The sequence below is a fragment of the Denticeps clupeoides genome, chromosome 6, assembly GCF_900700375.1.
Source record: "Denticeps clupeoides chromosome 6, fDenClu1.1, whole genome shotgun sequence".
Taxonomy (NCBI): Eukaryota; Metazoa; Chordata; class Actinopteri; order Clupeiformes; family Denticipitidae; genus Denticeps; species Denticeps clupeoides.
Genome location: NC_041712.1, coordinates 23028582 through 23049948, shown reverse-complemented (window position 1 = coordinate 23049948; position 21367 = coordinate 23028582). Strand labels below are relative to the sequence as shown.

The 21367-nt window shown below is 45.9% G+C and overlaps 1 protein-coding gene across 1 annotated transcript; it reads right to left on the bottom strand.

The window, feature by feature from the left end:
• Positions 1–252: 252 nt before the first annotated feature.
• On the bottom strand, positions 253–21172 carry LOC114791793 (ubiquitin-associated and SH3 domain-containing protein B-like). The gene is made up of 14 exons (XM_028982238.1): positions 20719–21172; positions 6509–6562; positions 5474–5660; positions 5161–5359; positions 3960–4129; positions 3474–3682; positions 3188–3338; positions 2925–3045; positions 2721–2843; positions 2267–2359; positions 1834–1978; positions 1645–1751; positions 821–930; positions 253–576 (listed from the first exon to the last, which is right to left on the bottom strand). The coding sequence occupies exons 1-14, from the start codon at positions 20844–20846 to the stop codon at positions 439–441; spliced, it is 1935 nt and encodes a 644-aa protein (XP_028838071.1). The 5' UTR covers positions 20847–21172; the 3' UTR covers positions 253–438.
• Between the last annotated feature and the right edge of the window lie 195 nt (positions 21173–21367).

The following is a 21367-nucleotide window of genomic DNA, read 5'->3' as shown; positions in this document are numbered from 1 at the left end:
GTGTCCTCCCCAACTTCCTCTGTCACTCTAACATGTCATCCGGCCAACCACAAGGTCTCTTTCTCTCTGTGTAACAGTAAACCTGAGGTCGTCCCCATTCCAGCACCTCCATATTTGTTTGGTTGGGAGCTGAGGGTGCAGGCAAAGTATGTTTGGGCTCAGGAGTCCTCAGTGCCCCTCACCCAAAAAAAAAAAAATCTACCCATTCTTCACCTATGGCTATTGACCGGTAAACATTGGGGGACACGCGACACATGTAGGAATACATTTATCAACTTTCATCAGCCAAAATACAGAATATATATTATAGACAAGAAGAATGGGCGTGGTGCACTGCAGCTGCCCATGGACAGCGATGGAAGAGTGGGCGTTGCCTTTTTTTTTTTTTTTTTTGCTTCTGGCTCCGACCTGCATTGAACCCCCCCGGCTCCTGGCTTCTCAGTCCTGCAGAAGGGTCTCCCGCCAGTTGAAGCTGTGATTGGGCCCATGGGTGAGAGGCAGAATGGGCGGGTCCACCAGCTGCCACACCCCTGTTTCAGCCATCTCCTCGCAGGCACAAAAACCCAGGTATGGAATCTGAGAAAGAAAAGAACAAATGATCAGAAAACTTGACTAAATCCCATTGCTTATGTAATGACTTCCACAACACACAAGGACACAGAGCAATATAGAAAAAAAAATGTCTAAACACAAATTGGACATAGAAGACAAATAATGCACATAGTCTTCCACACAATGATAGTTTAACTCGTAATAAATATATATACAGTCGAACCTGACAGAAGACGGAAAAGACGGAAAAAGCAGCAAAAGAACCGACCTTTCGGACCACTTGTACAAAGTCCTTGGAATTCTGTGGGCTGAGACCTTGCATCTGCCGGGTGCAGGCCTCCAGGGAAGAAGCGTGGGCCACTATCAGCACTGTGTTTCCTGTCGGGATACAGAGCGCATTGTAGGCAGTGGAAAGAGGGACACAGGCGGGGGTTACAGCGGGGGGGCGGGGCTACAGCCAGACCTCGGCGCAGGGGTCACACCTGCCCAGATGAAACGCTGGAGGGGGGTCCCCGCCCCACTTCGCAGAAGAATAAAGCCTATTCTCCCCGTTTCTTGGCAGGTCGTGGAACAACACATGTGCACCATATGCCTTCATGCAGAAGGACCCTGCAAGTCCCCCTTTAGGGCTGGTTTCTGTTAAGAGGCCAGATTATTTGACTTGCACACACATCTGAGCTTGTGTATTCAGGAAGCGCCTCAGACTTGCTGATCTGGGTCTGGTTTGGTCGTTTGGTGCAAAATTAAAATCAGAGAATTCCAACTCTTGCTAATCTGGAGCGCGGACAAGACCATAGTAACGAGGTCCTGTTCTAAATTACGTGCATGTTTTGTCTGCGTACACACATCTGAGTGACAAATTAAAGGAAAACTTGAATAAATAAGTGAGTTAAGAAGGCGCGGCCGGTCTTGCTGTAGCTCTTAGGAGAAAAGATCCCTCCCTTTGCTCATCATTACATACTGACTTTGAGTGATGAATCACAAGACAAAAGGAAACTGTTGGTTGTGAAACTGACAAAAAACATATAAATATTGACCTTGACATCCCCAGATATCAGTGTGTGTGTGTGTGTGTGTGTTGGGTTGACTCACCCAGGTTTTTACACTCGTTGAGAATTTCCCGGGTCACCTGGAAACTGCGGCTGATGTAAGTTTCGTAAGTCTCGGACACGGTCAGCTTACTGATGGGTACATGAGGTCTGGAAGGCAGAGGCGGACTTTCACACATACAGCCAATGTTCATGCGAGTGGCTGTGTCTGTCTGGGTCCAGATCCTCTCACCTGTAGGTTGTGTCCACGCTCAGGTTAGCAGCGGCCAGGTCTGTCACAGGGATCCAGGTGGGCAAGGAGTTCCCAGAGACCCACTTCGTCCACTCAAACAGGCCTGGCTCCACCCGGATCTTCATTTTCCCATCCTGCTGCAAGCCTGTAAAGACACTCAAGCTAATGATCACCTCATAAAGTGGCTTATGATGATGACAGAGTAGCCATGAAGTTAAAGAGAGAAGTAAAAATCATACAGCCATGCCCTCTAAAGTACAGATCATATGGCCACGCCACCCCCCCAACCTCTCTTTAGAGAGATTCAAGATTTTTTTATGTGACAAATACAAAGCTTGAATCTCTTGAATTTCTAAAGTGAGATCTGTACATGAATTTTCGAGGGCATGGCTGTATGATCTATTTACAAACTGTAGGGGGCGTGGCCCTGTACCTCTCAGGATGTTGTGGGCCGTCTGCACACAGCGCAGGGACGGGGAGCAGTACACAAAGTCGACCACTGTGTGACTCTCCAGCAGAGCTTCACCTACACACATTCAAGTAAACCACAAAGATGCCCAGGTTAGTTTTCAGAATGTTATATATTGATTTATATCGGTGATATAGAACTTTTTTACATGGTACAAAATGAGAAATCCACAATAGCTCGGTCAGAAGCTACTGAGGCCTAAACTGGGAAGCCTAATCCATTATGTTGTTAGTGGCTGACACTGGAAGGCAAAGTAAACTTCCTGAATGCCAAATCGCTCCCAAACCATGCGTAAAATTTGTTATCTATGGTCCGCATGCGGACCAGGACTCTGGGCACTTTGTGCGCACTCAGCCGTACTCCGGGCTGCCGTTATCTAAATGATCCATGTCTGGTGGGGCCGCAATGCAGCGCTGACCTATCAGGCGGGCCTGGGTGGAGCCAAACACAGTGATTGGGCAGTCTTTATCATAGTCCCTGAATCCTCCACTCCTGGATGGAAGACTAGGGGGCATGTTGAGATTGGTCCGCACATACCGACCTGGTACAAACACAAACAAGATTAAGTTATTGTCATGGAAAGAAAAAAAAAAAAGTGAACTAAAAAATGTCAGGCTCAAACCTTTGGCATCAAAGCACTGAGAGATCCAGTGTTTCCCAAACACCACATCCATTCTCTCTCCATGGCGACAGACAAACAGGGTCCTCTTGGGTCCTCTTGACTGGCTATTAGCACGAAGCATCTGAAACAACATCACAGCAACCTCAGAAGTAATCATGGGTAATAAAACCTGGTCATATGTCAGATATATATGACTATGCGTGCCATAAGCATATGATGTCTGTTTATTCTGATATCGTCGAGTGAACATAGCGAGGGTTCACCTGCATAGGTTGACAGATAACACTGAGGGTGGGTGGGTCTATTGGACTCGACTCATCAGGAAGACGACCATCCTGCTGTCCGTCCAGAAACATCCCACCCATAGCACCCCCCGGGCCGGTCGGGGAAGCACAGTTGAGGAAGGAGTGGGACCTGTGGGCCAGCAGGAGCATCGCAGAGAAACACATTTCCTATCACTCGAAAAAAAGCAACTAACTAGCCAGAAATAAACTGAAAGAAAAAATGATTGAAATGGGCCGTATCGTCTTGACGAATTTCTCTACTCACCCATGGAAGACCCAGGTGTCACACTCGTCCGCTCGGCTGACGTAGTTTTCAGGCAGTAGGCCGGACAGCCCCGTGCCCATGGAGGTCCCGTACACCCAGCCCTCGCTGGCGCTGCCCTGCTCCATGGGTGACATAAAGATGAAGTCCCCCGTGACCAGCTCCAGCTCGTCCTCGTTCTGTGGTGTGTACGGGTACATCACCCGGAGTGTCTTCCATTGTGAGGGGAAACAGGACGACATTTTACATTTACAGCATTTATCAGACGCCCTTCTCCAGAGTGACTTACAATCATTAGTTAAAGGGACAGTCGCCCTGGAGACACTCGGTGTCACAATGGTAGTTTGAACCTGTGACTGTGGTCTTGTGGTTCATAGGCTACCACCATCTAACCTGCCCTGTGGCTTTCTGCTCACATGACAGTACAAAAGGGCTGTCAAGTGCACTCTTTAGAGCTGCACCACTAGACCAACATTTGAAGCACCATACCTCATGATTGGCGAATCGGATGTCGCGAGAGTACAGCACTGCCAGCCAGTCACAGCCCTGCGACACGTCAACGGCCTTGGCCAGCTTCTCCAACGAGGCGAGGTGATTGGCCTGAAAGTGGTACGCCAGGGTCACATGGAGCTGCTTCTTATGGGACTCCACATGCACCTCTTAACAGAGTAAAACAGGCAAAAAAACAGACATTAAACACGTGAAGGTTTTCAGTTTGGGGAAAAGTGTTCATTTTGCAGCAAGTGCTGCATCGTTCATTGTTATAAAGGTGGTTGCTGTTTGATAGCATAGCTTATATGATCATTTTGACCCCTGTTGCTACCAACATGCTACACTTGACCCTTTTGCATGCTGCAGTGTGACTCAACTTCATTACTTCCTGCAAAGCCCGTCTCCCACCACCCATCCTCACCACCTTCTATAGAGGGACTATTGAGAGCATTCTGACCAGCTGCATCACTGTCTGGTTTGGGAACTGCACCGCATCGGACCACAAGTCCCTTGTGACAGCTGAGAAGATCATCAGAGTCTCTCTTCCCTCCATAAAGGACATTTACCACACACGCTGCATCAGCAAAGCCACCAGCCTCGTGAAGGGTTCTACACACCCCTCACGTGCACTCTTCACCCTCCTGCCATCCGGAAAAAGGTACCAAAGCACTCGGGCCTTCACTGCCAGACTCTGCAACAGACTCTTCCCACTGGCCATCAGACCACCTGAACACTCAGGGACTTTCCACTCTGAACTGACACACACACACACATACACACTACCTTGTATGTACAGAACACATTTCTATTACATTTCTATTACAGCAGTATTTGTACCTTTTTTTTTTTTTTTACTTGGCAGCTTCATTATTTGTCTGGTTTATCGGTGTCACACACGTGCACTTTCTGTTAGCACCAGGTTCCAGAGAAACGTTGTTCCGTTTCACTATGAACTGTCTAACATGTATGTAGCTGAAATGACAATAAAGTTCAACTTGAACTTGTTAGTGAATGACGTTGGTCTTAATAAAGGTGGCAGGTTTTAAAATGACACTGACACACCCGACTGAATGCTTTTAAACATGTAAAAGTCTTCCGGTTCGTTTCTTAATTCTGCATCTGCAGCTAGACATGTAGTCTGAGGATTAGGATGCCAGATCAGATGTCGGCCCCAGCCACCCTCCAGCCTGACGTGCACCTGCTTTAGCGACGGCCTCGCTGGCGAAGTCCGACGCGAAGTTCTTCAGCACCTCCGCCACCTGCTCCTCCACGAAGAGCCCGATGAAGTTGGAGCAGGTGTAGAGCTCCAGGGGGATGGGGTTGGGGAAACGGCCTCTCCACTGCGCCACAGTGTTCTGCAGAGCTTCGCCCAGGGCATCCACCTTTGAATCTGGGCACTGCAGGACAAAAAAAAAAAAAAAACATAGATGACACATTGATATTTGGAAAAAACACAACTCAAAAGCGCCAGTTAGAATATAACTGGAACCGCAGAGAGCTTTCATTCTCACCATGAAGAACTGGCAGAGTGTTATGTGAGGGAAAATGTTGTGGGCTTTGTTCTTGCCGCAGAGAACACGGCTCTGCTGCCAGAAGTGGGTGAGCTGGTGGAGGAGCGGCCCGCTGGGCCGCAGGTACAGAACGTACTCCCGTGGCAGCGAATCGTCCAGGAACGGGTCGTCCACATGTGAGAAGAGCCTGCCGAAGGGGAGGAGAACAGCATGTGCAGAAACGTAGATGAAATTCAGTGCTGGTGGGTGGAATGTCTAAATGTTTGGCTTGAGATCGAGGCCTTTTACATGCAACACACATTCATAAAAATTGCTATGATTTCATCTACAAACAGGTTAAATAGTTAAAAAAAAAAACGTTAAATAGTTAAAATTGGCAACTCTGACTTGTCTGTAGGTGTGAGTGAGTGAGTGAATGTGAGTGCCAGAATGGGCTCCAGCAGCCATGACCCTGAGTAGGACTAAGCAGTTATGAAAAGTGACTGAGTGGAACTGATAATTTGTTAAACCCAAAATTAGATGCAAAGTCTCATACAAGGAAGCACCACCAGATGGCGATCAAGTGATCAAGATTAGCATACAAATCCAATAGATTTTGTATTGCCCCCTGGTGGCCTACAAAAATTATCATTACAGATCAGAAGACCTATCGAATGAATTGGAAATGTATTAAAATAATGTTTCCATCAGTAATCCACATATTGTGGCATCTCTTCACATAGTTCTGGATATTCCGATTTCTGTTCTGACTTTTCTCTCATAAGTCAGCTGTTGCACATTATCATTGGTGAGACGTGCATGATGGGTATAGGAGGCACTGACCAATCAGCACACAGATGGAATTCAGTCGTTCACCATTACATCTTTATGAACGTGATGCTTTTAGCTCTAGTGCCCAGCAGAGGGCATCAGTGGCACATTAAAAGAGGGAGGGGCGTTAGGCCTCACTCTATGGAACTGGACTCGGATTAAATCATTCACTTCAGTTGATATGTGAAGGTGGACGTGTTTGTGCTTTAGTACGTGTGAACTCACCAATCACAGGCAGCCTGAACATTTCTGCCCCCAGTGGAAATCAGGGCTTTCAGTCTGCAGGACAAAAGGAGGGAGGGAATGACAGGGGGGGGGAGAGAAAGAGGAGAGATGAGCTCCATGGCTGCACCAGTCATGAAAATCAATAGTCTCTTTTCCGGGGGATGTTTATTACAATATGAGCACTCAGGAGTGAGTCGAGACAAGCGCGCATTGAGTCATGAGAAAGGACACACACACACACACACACACACACACACACACACAGCGTGAGGATTTTATTAGGAATGACTCAGGAATAAGTTATGACAGGCTCATACACAAACCTTCAGCATTAAATAAAATTAGCATTTTCTTTTTTTTAGGTGGGAAATGTTTTTTTCTTTTTGGATTATTATTATTTTTGGTTTGTCTTCCCCGTAAAAAAAAAAAAAAAAAAAACAGAATGGCTACATAAATAAATCTGCCATAAGTAAATCTGCCCTTCATTAAAATGTTAATTTTCAAAAATTCCTAAACTGGCATCAAAAGAAGATAGAAACGGTCACATGTTGCAACACCACATACTATAAATGCACAATTTCTCCAATTTTACACTGCAGTTGAGGAGCTCAAGAGCTCAGTGCCTTTAATACAAGTATTTCGTATTATCATGTTGTCTACATGTTTTTTGTTAAATGTTATGAACTTGCACTGCCTGTGTCCCCTGTTTGCACTTTATGTAGCCTGGTTTGTCTGTGTTGCACACGTGCACTTTATGTCAGTGTGTAACTTTATTTAACTGTTTAAATGTTGCATGTAGCACCAGGTTCTGGATAAACGTTGTTTCGTTTCACTCCTTACTGTCTAACACGTATATAGATTAAATGGCAATAAAGCTCAACTTCAACTCATTTTGCACATACTATAATTAGATAAAGGTGAAAGGAAAAGAGGGGATTAAAACATATCTGCGGTTTGAACTACATGACTCTTTTTTCCGTAAAATTCCGAAATTCGCGACCGAACGAATAGTGAATAGTCGCATAATCCACACCATCCCTACCCGCCCTGCTGAAAGTTAAGAGGAACCACAGTGACAAACATGCAGACCTAATGGCAGCATTGCCATGTTCACCCCATAGGAAACGCTCAAGTCTGTGGAATCAGTGACTAAAGCGTGAGTGAGTTTCTACCGACTGCGCTCGTCAAGCGTGCCGTGTCCGAGTTTAGGTATGATTCTGGTCTCTTAGGAAAGCTTTTATGTCACGTACCTCATGCCATGGGGGCAGAAATAAAACAGCATGATGAGAAGAGGTCATGGAGCCTGGTAGAGAGGAAGTGACACTGTTTAACAGGGTCATTAAAAACCTGGAAAAGTCATGGAATTTGAAAATAGATTTTTCCGGGCCTTGAACAGTTTTGGGATAAGAAATATCCCAAAATGAGAAACACTGTCATTTATGTTCAGCTTTTCAAGGTTGTCAAGGTTTGAGTCATTAACAAGTAAATGGAAAAGTCATGGAAATAATTTTCTAAAAACGTGTAATAACCCTGTATTTACTACATGTTACCAGGTACTACCTTGGGGGGGCAAAACTAAGATTTGTTTTTAAACAACTGATCTAGAGATTATTTTAAGGATGAATTGATCTAACGATTAGTTTTTCCCCAAAACGGTTTGATTCTCGATTATTTCCACTTTCCACTGACCAGTATAGCAGTTTATACATTTTAATTTACCTATAGGAATGAAAAGAATTTTTTCACATTCCAATACAAAGTCCCAAAGACATGCGATTTCACTGATCAACAGGTCTGATCGAATTAGGGGGCAGGCGGTTTAACCACAGGTGGCCAGAGTCATGAAAAATCAATTTTGCCCATATTTTTTGCAAATATTTTAGGTAGTTGACAATATAAAGTACAGGCGTTTGGACACACCTTCTCATTCAATGTGTTTTTTTTATCTTCATGACCATTTACGTTGGTAGATTCTCACTGAAGGCATCAAAACTATGAATGAACACATGTGGAGTTATGTACTTAACAAAAAAAGGTGAACTAACTTAAAACATGTTATATATTCTATCTTGTTCAAAATAGCCACCCTTTGTGTTTTGTGTTCATTCATAGTTTTGATGCTTTCAGTGAGAATCTACCAATGTAAATGGTCATGAAAATAAAGAAAACACATTGAATGAGAAGGTGTCCAAACTTTTGGCCTGTGCCTTTATACCCATATATTACACAGAGAACCAAGAGTCGCCTGTAACACCTTAAACATTCGTCACACCCACTCACGAAACGGAAATACTGCTCCGTGCTAAGGTGCCCCCTTATAGCCTACTCCATCTTCCAGTTTAAAGTACACATAAAGAAATAACTTCTTTCCACATTCAAGCATGCCCATATCTTTGACGAACAATCGTGTTTCTTGCACTGTTCAAATCATTCAATAACGTTGACACGAAGGCTACGCTCCCCAGTGGAGACAAGGTGTATAATGTTGGATTCCAATTTATAGACATTTCCCCCAAACACACACAACCAGCCAACACCTCTGACTCCTGAACCTTAAACGAATTCCAACATTTTCATTCATCAGAGCAGGAGAAACTCGGGATATCGGAGCTGTATTGTTTTTCCCCTGCGATTGCCTGTGCATTAGGAAATGGAACTGACACCATGAATCCACCGACATAGATTCTCCTCCTTCTGGGAAGAAAAGGAGCCGATTGCATTACCTCGGAATCTAATTAATGTCTTTTTATAAACGTTTGACAAAGGGCCTGTAGGGACGAACTGCCCTGGTGCATGGTTTAAAGACTCCTTTACCCAGAATGCCAGAATGGACAGGCCTGAGGTCTGTGAACTGAAGAAAATGGGGCCCGGGGTGCGTGGGCTTCAGACGTGTTCTTCACACAGCACGGTGTGTGACCACACACACGCTTATCTGGCAGCATCTGTGCGTGTGTAGGTTGAGAGGTTACTCCATTTCCCCACAGCAAATTTCCATCTCTTGTCTCGCAGCGGCGGATGATGAGGACGAGCAGTCATCCGAGCGTCATCTTCTAAACATGAAGTTAAAAGCCTCAGGAGACGCACACACACACACACACATTCTGGGCTATCCTCACACCCCTCCATGTCAAATGTACTGCATGCCGGTAACCCCCACTGGTCTATATTTATCCACATGCCACACCCAGCCATCCCCAGGCTGGAACGCCCCCATTGCCCCAGAGCATGCTGGGATAGGAAGACCCCAACACATACAGCACCATATGGACATATGCATACATGGTGAAAACTCGCACACACACACACACACACACATTGCAACCCATTTGGCCCAGTTTCACAAGTGATCACTGAGCAGATAAACCACAGACATAATCAATACAGCGCTTGGTTTGTCACTGATAATCTTGTCTTATTTCCTCAACATGACCAGTAAGCATATAAAAGATACGATCACATATAAAAATGTGAGGCGAGAAGTTCATCAGGACGATTTCAGCCAATGCACATGACCGCTCACCAGTAATACAGGCACACTAAAGGTGTTGCTCACCACAAAAAATAATCAACTCAAACCCTTTTAATCCAGAGCATCACGTGTTTGTGCCCCAGAGGAAGCGGTTCGGCTTTGTTCTTCTTTGTCTGGTTCACATAGTTGATTAATTATATGAAGTGACCTTTAATAATCCAATAAGTAGGCTTTTTTTAAGCCTTGTTCCGATACAGAATGTGGGGAGGAAGCCTGTTTTTTTTTTGTTTTTTTTAAATCACACTTACAGCATCTCCAAAGTAAGAAACTCACACACACACACACACACACACACACACACACACACACACACACACACACTCACACACTCACACAGATCCCCACCCAGTGTCTGCAGAGTGATTGTGTTTCAGCCTGGACTCTGAGCAGGAACTGAATGATTTATTTATAAACTGCATTTCCTGTCCTTGGAGCGAGTGAAGCCGGACCAGGGCTTGCACACATGTGCATTTGTTTATGTGTGTGTGTGTTGCAAAGATGCTCACTACATGTGTTCACATTCCTGGAAGGAAAAGAAAAGGAGTCAACTTTTTGGGGCGGAACCAACGTTTCTTAAAGTTTTTATTCTGTGCAAATTCTATGTGCCGTATCCATTGGCAGTAAGGAAGAGACACACACACACACACACACACACACAGCTTCCCCCAATCCCATCCTTCCAAACCCTAAGGGAAAATACACACTTCCTGTTTATACAGCAGCCAGCCACTGTGCCCGTCCACAGCAGGAGACCCCCGGTGGAACCCGGGACCCCCGCACACCACCCCCACGACAACAGCCCCTGTACCGCACTGTTCCGCGTCGACTTGATCATTACACAGAACCAGCAGGCTGTATTAATAAAGTACAGCGTCGCTTTTGTGCTTCGGCCACGCCCCCTTCTCTCTCCCCGTTCTTCCTCCCTTTCGCCCACAGACACAGAAAGGAAGGGCCTGTAACAATGGAGGGAGCGCTGGCTCCGATTGTTCGCTCTAGCCCCCCTCTTCCTGCGGCAGGCTCATTAGCGCGCCACGCTAATTGCACGGCCGTGACAAAGCAGGTCCTTCTCTCGTCACGCCACACTGCCGGCTGGTGCTGGCATCGCTCCCCGACTCTCCTACACTCGCCGCTCTGTGTCCCGCTAAGCACAGAGGCGGCTCATAGGACGCTGGGGGTCGCGGGGGGTCACGGGGGGGTCCGTCGGGAACAGGGTGACACCAGCTAGCCACATTAGAACCACATGACTTGCAATTATGGACGACAAGTCATTACAAGGCGCACGCAGCCTATGGCACCGGTCCCTTACGTCACATGGACTCCTACAAGCTGAAGGCAGGAGCTGCTGGTCACCACAGCGGCGTTAGAAGTGGTTTCTGAGGAGCTCCGGACGGAGATGTGAAACCCCCTTTTTGCAAGGACATGTGTTTAATATTGCGGTACTGAGAGTCAACACGGCCCAGATGAGGTCAGGAAGAGAAAAAAAAAAAGCACACTGAGTGTGTGTGTGTGTGTGTGTGTGTGTGTGTGTGTGTGTGTGTGTGGTGACTCACTCAGACTCTAGGTACTAAATAATCACGAATGAGAAAACAAAATGTGAATCTCAACACAAAGTCATTCAGGCCGTCAGCGCAGCAGAAAGGGTGAGTCACCAGCTTCCTGGGCGTGGTCTGAAACCAGAGTTCGATTAGAACCGGTAGAACCGCACATAGAACCCGACACAAGAGATTTATCACAATCGGCACTCATGGTGGAAAACAGCACTTGGCCCAACTACAATTTGACTCATGTTCTCCTTCTGAACTGGTGATTTACGAGTCGGACTGTAACATGTGATGAACAGGAATTATTTACTGTATATCGTTTCTCATATACGTTATATACATGTTCTCATGTTCTCCTTCTGAACTGGTGATTTACGAGTCGGACTGTAACATGTTGAACAGGAATTATTTACTGTATATCTTTTCTCGTATACGTTATATACATGTTCTCATGTTCTCCTTCTGAACTGGTGATTTACGAGTCGGACCTGTAACATGTGATGAGCAGGAATTATTTACTGTATATCGTTTCTCATATACGTTATATACATGTTCTCATGTTCTCCTTCTGAACTGGTGATTTACGAGTCGGACTGTAACATGTTGAACAGGAATTATTTACTGTATATCTTTTCTCGTATACGTTATATACATGTTCTCATGTTCTCCTTCTGAACTGGTGGTTTACGAGTCGGACTGTAACATGTGATGAACAGGAATTATTTACTGTACATCGTTTCTCGTATACGTTATATACATGTTCTCATGTTCTCCTTCTGAACTGGTGATTTACAAGTCGGACCTGTAACATGTGATGAGCAGGAATCATTTACTGTATATCGTTTCTCGGATACGTTATATACATGTTCTCATGTTCTCCTTCTGAACTGGTGATTTACGAGTCGGACTGTAACATGTTGAACAGGAATTATTTACTGTATATCTTTTCTCGTATACGTTATATACATGTTCTCATGTTCTCCTTCTGAACTGGTGATTTACAAGTCGGACTGTAACATGTTGAACAGGAATTATTTACTGTATATCTTTTCTCGTATACGTTATATACATGTTCTCATGTTCTCCTTCTGAACTGGTGATTTACAAGTCGGACCTGTAACATGTGATGAGCAGGAATTATTTACTGTATATCTTTTCTCGTATACGTTATATACATGTTCTCATGTTCTCCTTCTGAACTGGTGGTTTACGAGTCGGACTAACATGTGATGAACAGGAATTATTTACATAATTTCATAAATTATGAAATTACAGAAATTCATGTATGTATATGGCAGTATGACTTACGAGGTCGAATCCCTGTCTGGGAGGCCTGAACTCCTGAACACGCTCATGTCAGTTATTAGTTGATGTTATAAACAGTGGGTAAGGAAAATATTCAGACCCTCTTAAATTTTCCACTCTATGTTATATTGCAGCCATTTGCTAAAATCATTTTTTTCCTCATTAATGTTCAATTTCAAAAAACTTTATTTATCCCCGAGGGGCAATTTAGAAGGCGCAGTGGAGGTATAAACGTATAAAACACGTTACAATAGACACAACATATGTTCCTTGTATTGCACTATGAACAACAATAAATAACTGTACCTAACAGGAGCTGTAAGGTGCATCATTTATAAAGTGTGTGAGGTGATAATGATTGTTTTGGGTAGATGTCCAGAGTTCAATAGTAGGATAGCTTTAGGAACAAAGGTGACCTTCCTCTGTGTCCTGCAGCCGGGTCATCGGAACCGGTGTGTGGAGGGGAGCCACTCAAAGGCAGAGTTCAGAGGGTGTGAGGGGTCTCTAATGATCTTGAGTGGCAGCCTGCTTGTCTGCAGGTCACAGATGCATACTGGTGAAATGGAACCAGCAGATGATGGAGAAGATGTACACACATCACCCCATATTGACAGAAATAAACAGAAGTTTTGATATTTTTTAATATAAAAAATTCAACCTCCTTGAACCTCCTTCAGATGGTTCTACACCTTCATTTGAGTCCAGCTGTGTTTGATTATACTGATTAGATTAGGAAAGCCACACCCCTGTCTAAAAGACCTTACAGCTCACCACGTATGACAGAGCAAATGAGAATCATGAGGTCAAAGGAACTCGCTGAAGAGCTCAGAGACAGAATTGTGGCAAGGCACAGATCTGGCCAAGGTTACAAAAACACTTCTGCTTCACTTTCCCAAGTGCACAGTGGCCTCCATAATCCTCAAACAGAAGACGTTTCGAACAACCAGGACCCTAGAGCTGGCCTTCCGGCCTAACAGCTATTGGGAGAGAGGAGCCTTGGTGAGAGAGGTAAAGAAGAACCCAAAGATCACTGTGGCTGGGCTACAGACATGCAGTCAGGAGATGGGAGAAAGTTGTAGAAAGTCAAGCATCACTGCAGCCCTCCACCAGTCGGGGCTTTTTGGCAGAGTGGCCGAACGGAAGCCTCTCCTCAGTGCAAAACACATGAAAGCCCACAAGGAGTTTGCTAAAAAACACCTGAAGGACTCCAAGACTCTTAGCAGTAGCGGTGTGGAGAAGACCAGGTACTGCTCATCACCTGTCCATTACAGCCCCATCAGTGAAGCATGGTGGTGGCAGCATCATGCTCTGGGGGTGTTTTGCAGCAGCAGAGACTTGATGGCTGGTTGCAATTGAGGGAAAGATGTGTGCCGGCAAGTACAGGGACATCCTGAACTAAAACCTTCTCCAGAGTGCTCAGGAACTCAGACTGGACCGAAGGTTTACCTTCCAACAAGACAATGATCTCTGGAGAGACCTAAAAATGGCTGTCCATCAACATCCAGGTGTGAAAAACTTGCATCGTTCCCAAAAGGACTCGTGGCTGTATTAGATCAAGAGGCCACATCTACTAAATACTGAGCAAAGGGTCTGAATACGATATTTCAGTTTTCTTTGTTAATAAACCTGCAAAAATGTCAACAATTCTGTGGTTTTCTGTCTATATGGGGTGCTGTGTGTACATTAATGAGGAAATAAAATGAACTTAAATTATTTAATGGTTGCAATATAACAAAAAGTGAAAAATATATACATGTGACCACTGTACATGTTCTTTTGCTGGGTACATTTATTGCAGATGAATAGCCTATAAATGTTCTAAAACCCCTTTAAACAAACTGTCAGTTATGAAAAATGTACGACTGTTGTCCCTATTAACACTTTTTTCCAATACAAATTATATTGCAAGCTCAACAAATGCATATACCGTCTCAGCACATCCACAATTCTTGTGGATTAACATATGAATGTTAATGATGGACACACACAATCATATCATTGGTATATACACAAATGTAAATACACGTGAAAAAGGTTCTGAGCATTTGCAGCACTGGAAGGTTCTACTAATGTAGCTGAGCTGAGGTGGTTGTTCTGTTTGACTTATATGGGGAAACATCTTTGTTAAATGTTAATACTTTTTTAAAAGCTGGATAAAAAGTATTGGATAAATACTTTAATCACTCCGTTATTATTTGAAACACAACTGTCTGTGATATTTCTATATTTGTTGGAGAGTTCAAAGACCAGATCTCTGTTCCCTCTGTGAGTGATCTCATGTTCGGATTTTATTTGCTTTTCAGGCTCTTTGAAGCTGCTGCATTATTACACCTTCCACCAAAGGGGTACATTTTGTAACCAAATACATAAAAATAAACCGGGATCTCTCCCGGGTTCTAAAAAATTGATTCAGAAATGCAATATGAAGTATGAAAACTGATCTGAAATGAGGATGAGGAGGAAGAGAGAGAGCGAGACGCAGCGAGTTGCACATGAACCGACACACTCACTCTCTCTCTCTCTCTCTCTCTCTATCATCCCGCCCCCACATCGCTCTGCCTTGGCTCACACGGGTTCCTTTATGTCCCAGCAGCCTCAGCGCTCTTCTAAAGGTCACAAACCACTTCCTGAACGGGCCACTTCCTCTCGGCGGACAAACTTCTTGATGCGTTTGCACAACAAAAACACACACACACACACTCTAAATTCCATGCACAAAAAAGACATTACTGAAGGAGAGGGCAACTTTGGTGTCATATGCTGCCAAAAAAAAAAAAAACAAACAAACAGGGAGACGGCAATCTGAGGTGTGTGAACGTTCTCGCAGAACTACGTGGAACACAAGATGTAAAAGGGAGGTGTAAGAGGTGCAAAGATGTCGCGGTGTTAACAGAACCGTGAGACGATAGTTAACAGCTCTATTCTCAGTATAGCCCATCAGAATCAAGCTCGATAATAGACCAGCAGATAAACAGCCCAGTCACCGTTATCACGCCAAATTTAAATGATTTTGTAAATTATAAGTCTGTGTGTCATTTCAGAAAGCCACATTTTGAGTTTCCTCATTTATGAGGCCGATGTGCAGCCCTGCAGTAAAGAATGCAAATTTCTAAATATCAGTGCACGCACAAACTAGCTCAGCATTTGATCGTAAAACTCTGAGGCTGGATGGTCCAATTGCATCCTGTCAACATCTTGACCTTCGTGACGGAGGCACCACTCCGACGTTCCACCGCGTCTCCCTCGCTCAAGCACCATCATGCAGCGGCCACACCACCAGACCCATAAGGGAAGGCGCCGTGTCATCATTATCAGGCCACAAAGGCGTGGCAGCGCATCGCCGGCGCCCCCTGAAGAGCCGGTTCGGTCGGGAGGTGTAATTAAACAGCCACCTCGTTACCCACCGACCCTCTCTGAAGTCCATCTCCAGCGTGAGGTAGACATGCCAGACCACATAGAGAAGCCCTGAGGCGCAACCGCACACTCAGGGGGTGGTGGGGGTTATGGACAGATGGCTCCTCTACACACACACAAACACACCAAACTGTTTTGATGTCTCTGTAAGGAAGCATGATAATAACTGTTATAGTGCATGTGTTAAAAAAAACGTGTAATAACCTATGAGCAAACTTTTTTTGTGCGTGTGTGAAATTAAATGGTCACCCTGTCGCCTCGATGGGAACGTTCTGCACCTCCTTCCTATCTTTTACTTACTGGAGTTCTAAACGCTGTAAAGGTACGTCAGGATTAGCACAATCTGATTTTGTGACACGGGCCTGTTATACTAATTTACACTTCTAATTTTTACTTCTTCACAAAAAAAACACACACACACACACACATTAATATATATATATGTATGCATGTGTGAAGTCATTGTCATTGCAAAGCACACGTTGACATGTCGAAATGTGTCCTCTGCATTTAACCCATCACCCTTGGTGAGCAATGGGCAGCCATGACAGGCGCCCGGGGAGCAGTGTGTGGGGACGGTGCTTTGCTCAGTGGCACCTTGGCGGTTCGGGATTCGATTACAGGTCCACTTCCAGTACCTGCCAGGCCACCACTGCCTCTGTGTGTGTGTGTGTGTGTGTGTGTGAGAAACATGCGGAACACACGGCACGAGTGTCACGCAGACTTCTGCAGGGGACTCAGCCGGGGTGTGAAGGGGACGCCCCTCAGCAGCAACACCTGTCCCGATTCAGGAAGGAGGCCGAGCCGAGATTCGGAAAACCAGCCTCCCCCTCACTCTCTCTTTCTTTCTTTCTTTCTCTTTCTGTCTGCTCATTGAATGGAAAACTTATGCAACTCCTCGCCCGAGGTTGCATCATCGGGGTGAGACGGCGCAGAGCCCCTTGGGCGTCACAGACAGCTCGGAGCGCTCAGTGTTTCCATGGCGAGAAACCACCCCGGCCCATATGCTGACCTGCCTGACGCCCACGCCACCAGAGGAAACCTCGAGTGAAAGCACTTTCCACCGTGCCCTCAGTCAGACGGGAGAACTCCTGAAACCCGGGCCCGCCTCCTCGAACCCGAGATGAGAATCATTCATCAGAAAAACCTCGAACGTGACTCATACAGCAAAAACAACTGTACTCTTCCAAACCAGCCCGTATCGAAATCCGCCTGGCGTGATCATCGAATAACCTTTGCTTCCTGTTTTTGCTGACAACACGATTAGCCGTTTAGCTGCAAACTGCGTGCTACAAATCCAAAGTTTTTGGCCAGTTAATGGGTGGTAGTAGCCTAGCGGGTAACACACTCGCCTGTGAACCAGAAGACCCAGGTTCAAATCCCACTTACTACCATTGTGTCCCTGAGCCAGACACTTAACCCTAAGTTGCTCGAGGGGGGGACTGTCCCTATAACTACTGATTGTAAGTCAATCAGGGTGTCTGATAAATGGTGTAAATGTAATGTAATGCCGCTGTACTTTACTGATACAGATCGATGTCTGATAAGCATCGCTTCTCTCTGATGCTAGAAAAAAAAATAGGATATTCTGTTGCAGAGTCCATGTTCCAGAAGATGTATTTGCATTTGATGTATTTATCCATCAAGATCAACTTCCTTCGGCACTGCCAAGTTCCCGTGTGAGCTTCCGACTTCTGCACAGCGGTCACAAAAAAAAATTTGTGGAAGTTGTGCATGTTCAGACAGGCAAGCATGAAGCAACGCGAGGGGCTGACGACGAGAAACTTCCATGGAGGAGTGGAGGAGCTAAAGGTCCCCTGACAGTGGTCCCCTAATACTCTATCTGAAGTCTCTTTCTGAGATTCAGCCATGGTGCAGAATTTCAATTTCACCAGGACGCACCGTTTTGGTGTCTGGTAGTGTTAGAAGCAAATCCTACGTGCTACCATTGTGTCCCTGAGCAAGACACTTAACCCTGAGTGTCTCCAGGGGGGGGGGGCTGTCCCTGTAACTACTGATTGTAAGACGCTCTGGATAAGGGCGTCTGATAAATGCTGTAAATGTAAATGTAAAATGTAAATGTTTGGAAGCCATGACGATCGGTGAAGATAATGGTTTAGGGGAGGGGTAGGAAATTCTATGAGTGGAAAAAGCATGAGAAATTATGTCCCCTTATGACATAATAAGGGCACAAATTCCACATCCGACCATCTGAGCTGCCTCTCTCTGAACGGCGAATCAGAATGACCAAAGCGCTCTTTACACCTATCACCATTTCTAGCCACTGCAGGACCATAGACAGGCAAGAGGAACTATTTAATTAATGTTAAATCATTTCACAGAGTCACATTTTCATGATAGGGGACCTTTTTGGGGAAGTCAAGAGTGGTTATATGGCCTTATAACGGTGCGCTCAGAGGTTATAACAGTAATGGCAGCTAACACAATATGAATTATACTGTCAAAACAAAAGGCCCTTTGTGCTTTTGTTGCATCGACTGATCATATCTGCGTCCCCCCAACCAAGCGAGGCGCTGGGCCGAAACCTGCCACTCATGCGCTGAATCATTTAATTCATTCATTATTATAGATTGGGCCTGCTGTTACTTAATCATCGTCATTATGAAGACGCGAGAAAATATCTGAGCCAAAACCTTTTCTGCCCACTGAAAATGACCTGTCAAATCCATGCAAAAACAGGCCTAACCGGTCTTTAAATAATCTTCTGGGGTTTTTTTGTCACATTTTTAATCATCTGACACCATAAGAGATGTGGCCTGATCAATTTAAAAAAAAAAAAAAAAAAATGGTCTCGAGCGACATGAACCTTTCATTCTGGAGACTAAATGAAGAGCAGGAAACCTGCGATGCAGAATTACGCTTATTTCCGCAGTCGGAGATCAAGCATCTGAAGCACAAAGGTCGTCGTGGCCAGCAGCTCGGCGCCGATGATGTGACACGTGTGTTGACTAAATTCTTCTTTTTCCCACGAGTCCTGAAACAGCTCGGAGAACGAAGACCTCCTATTCCGACCCGACGGGAGAGCCGGTGGCGGCTGGTGCAGAGGGAAGGTCGGGTGCAGAAGTAGTTCAAGCTTCAATTAGCCAGAAAAACAGAAAATCGATCTAAAGCAAACACTAAAGCCAAACCCTTACTTCTCATCACTTCCCCATATTATTTGCTTATCTGAGACTTTTTTTAAGAAACGTTTCGAAATTAACCGTTGTGACTGACCACGGCTTGCGAAAAAAACCTTTTTAAGTCATCTGATCAACCATGCCAAAAAAAAAAAAAAATCACTCCCGTACTAATTATTTGAATAGTTGATCAACTTTTGTGTGTTTGAGTAATCTTGGTTTTTATAAATGTGTAATAACAGCATATTGCTCCCGCCTGAATATGCTAAACCAATGTGCGGTGCGGCCCAGGACTAGGCCAAACTACCAGCCTAATTTCCATAAAACACGGTGGACCGACGGAACTCAGACCAGCGGCTCCACGAACGTCCTTTCACTTTCCGATGCGGCCCATCGCTTTACAAGCTGTAACATTCAGATTTATGTGCAGTACGCCCCTTCCTAAACATTATTCTCTGTCTCATTGACAAAGACGTAGTGCTTCTGATCACGAATCTGAATATCGTAGCCATGATATGTTTCCACTAGGCTCAACTTAAAGCAGTATTCATCGCCATCGCAGTGGCTACACCTTTTTTTGGAGATGATTTCGGGGTAAAAATTAACACACACAACCAAACGTGCGGATTTAGAAATCTCTAAAGAATAATCTCTGGTCATGGACGCACCGAACTCACACAGACAGGCCATCCGAGAGGCCTTTTAAAAGCAGATTAGTGTTCAGGGACGCAGTAAAATGGCATTTCACTACAAGGGACTCGGCCAAATCTCTCCGACCCCCACCGAAGGAGTGCCTCGGCGCGGCACCTTCCCTCCCGTCGGCGGGATTATAATCTGCTAACATTTGGATGATAGCACGGAGATGTAGAGGATTTTGCAGATTATGGCAAGCGGGGTATTAAAATGACCTGAAGTAAATAAAACGACATGGCTCCTGTCTGCTTTAGCTCTTAAACCACGAAGCACAGAAGCCAAGGAGCTCTAGACTTCCTGCTCGTTACATCTACATTTGTGGCATTTATCCAGAGTGACAGGGACAGTCGGGGTTCAGTGTCTTGCTCAGTGGTCGGGCAGGTGTGGTCAGGACTGGGCCAGCATCAGCACCTAATAACATGGCCGGCCGGGAAAGCCACCACCGTCTTCGGGTGACCTCTTGGTACGACCCCCCCCCCGTGTCAGAAGCTCGCAACTTTACGGCTTTCGTCCCACCGGAAGTCGAATTTGCGCGGCCGCTGTGAATGCGGCCCGGGTGGAAAGCGGGTGGAAGGGGGTCGTCATACTCACGCCCTGGTTTTGGGGAAGCCCATGGTCAGCAGCACGTCCAGGCTGGACCCGTGTTTGACAGTCCCCGGCCGGGTCTGGCGCTGCCTCCGCGGGGTGACTTTGGCGTACAGGTCCTCTTTAGCCGCCATAGCTCACCATTCCCTGCGGTCCTCTGCGGCGCGGGGGGGCATGGAAGGGCGGCCGCGGCCGAGATGCGTTTAGACGTCGGGGAGGATGGAGAGACACAGAACGCGTAACGCTTTCCTGACGGCGCGACCGACCGACCGACCGCCTTCCCCCCCTCCCCGTTACAGGCGCCCCGTGGTCGGAAGTCACTTTCGCTCCATGGCGGCCGAGATTCTGCGGAGAACGCGTCGCCGCCCGTGGCCCCCGGTCGCCGTCGGCCAGAAGTGTTGCAAGCGCCACATCTGTTGACTGCAGAATTTATGAAGCCCCGGCCGAGAGACACTTCCTCCTCGGGATGACTTATTTATGAATGGGGCCTGAGTGGCAGCGCGTTGGGCCAATCGGAGGGCCGCCCGCAGGCGGCCACGCCCATTGCCTTAAAGGCGCCGTTTTCAATTCTGCGCTGGGGGCGGGGAGAGGACCGTGCGAGTTACATAAGGCAAAAGATCTTTACAGTTCCGTGGTTTTTAATACGCACGGACGC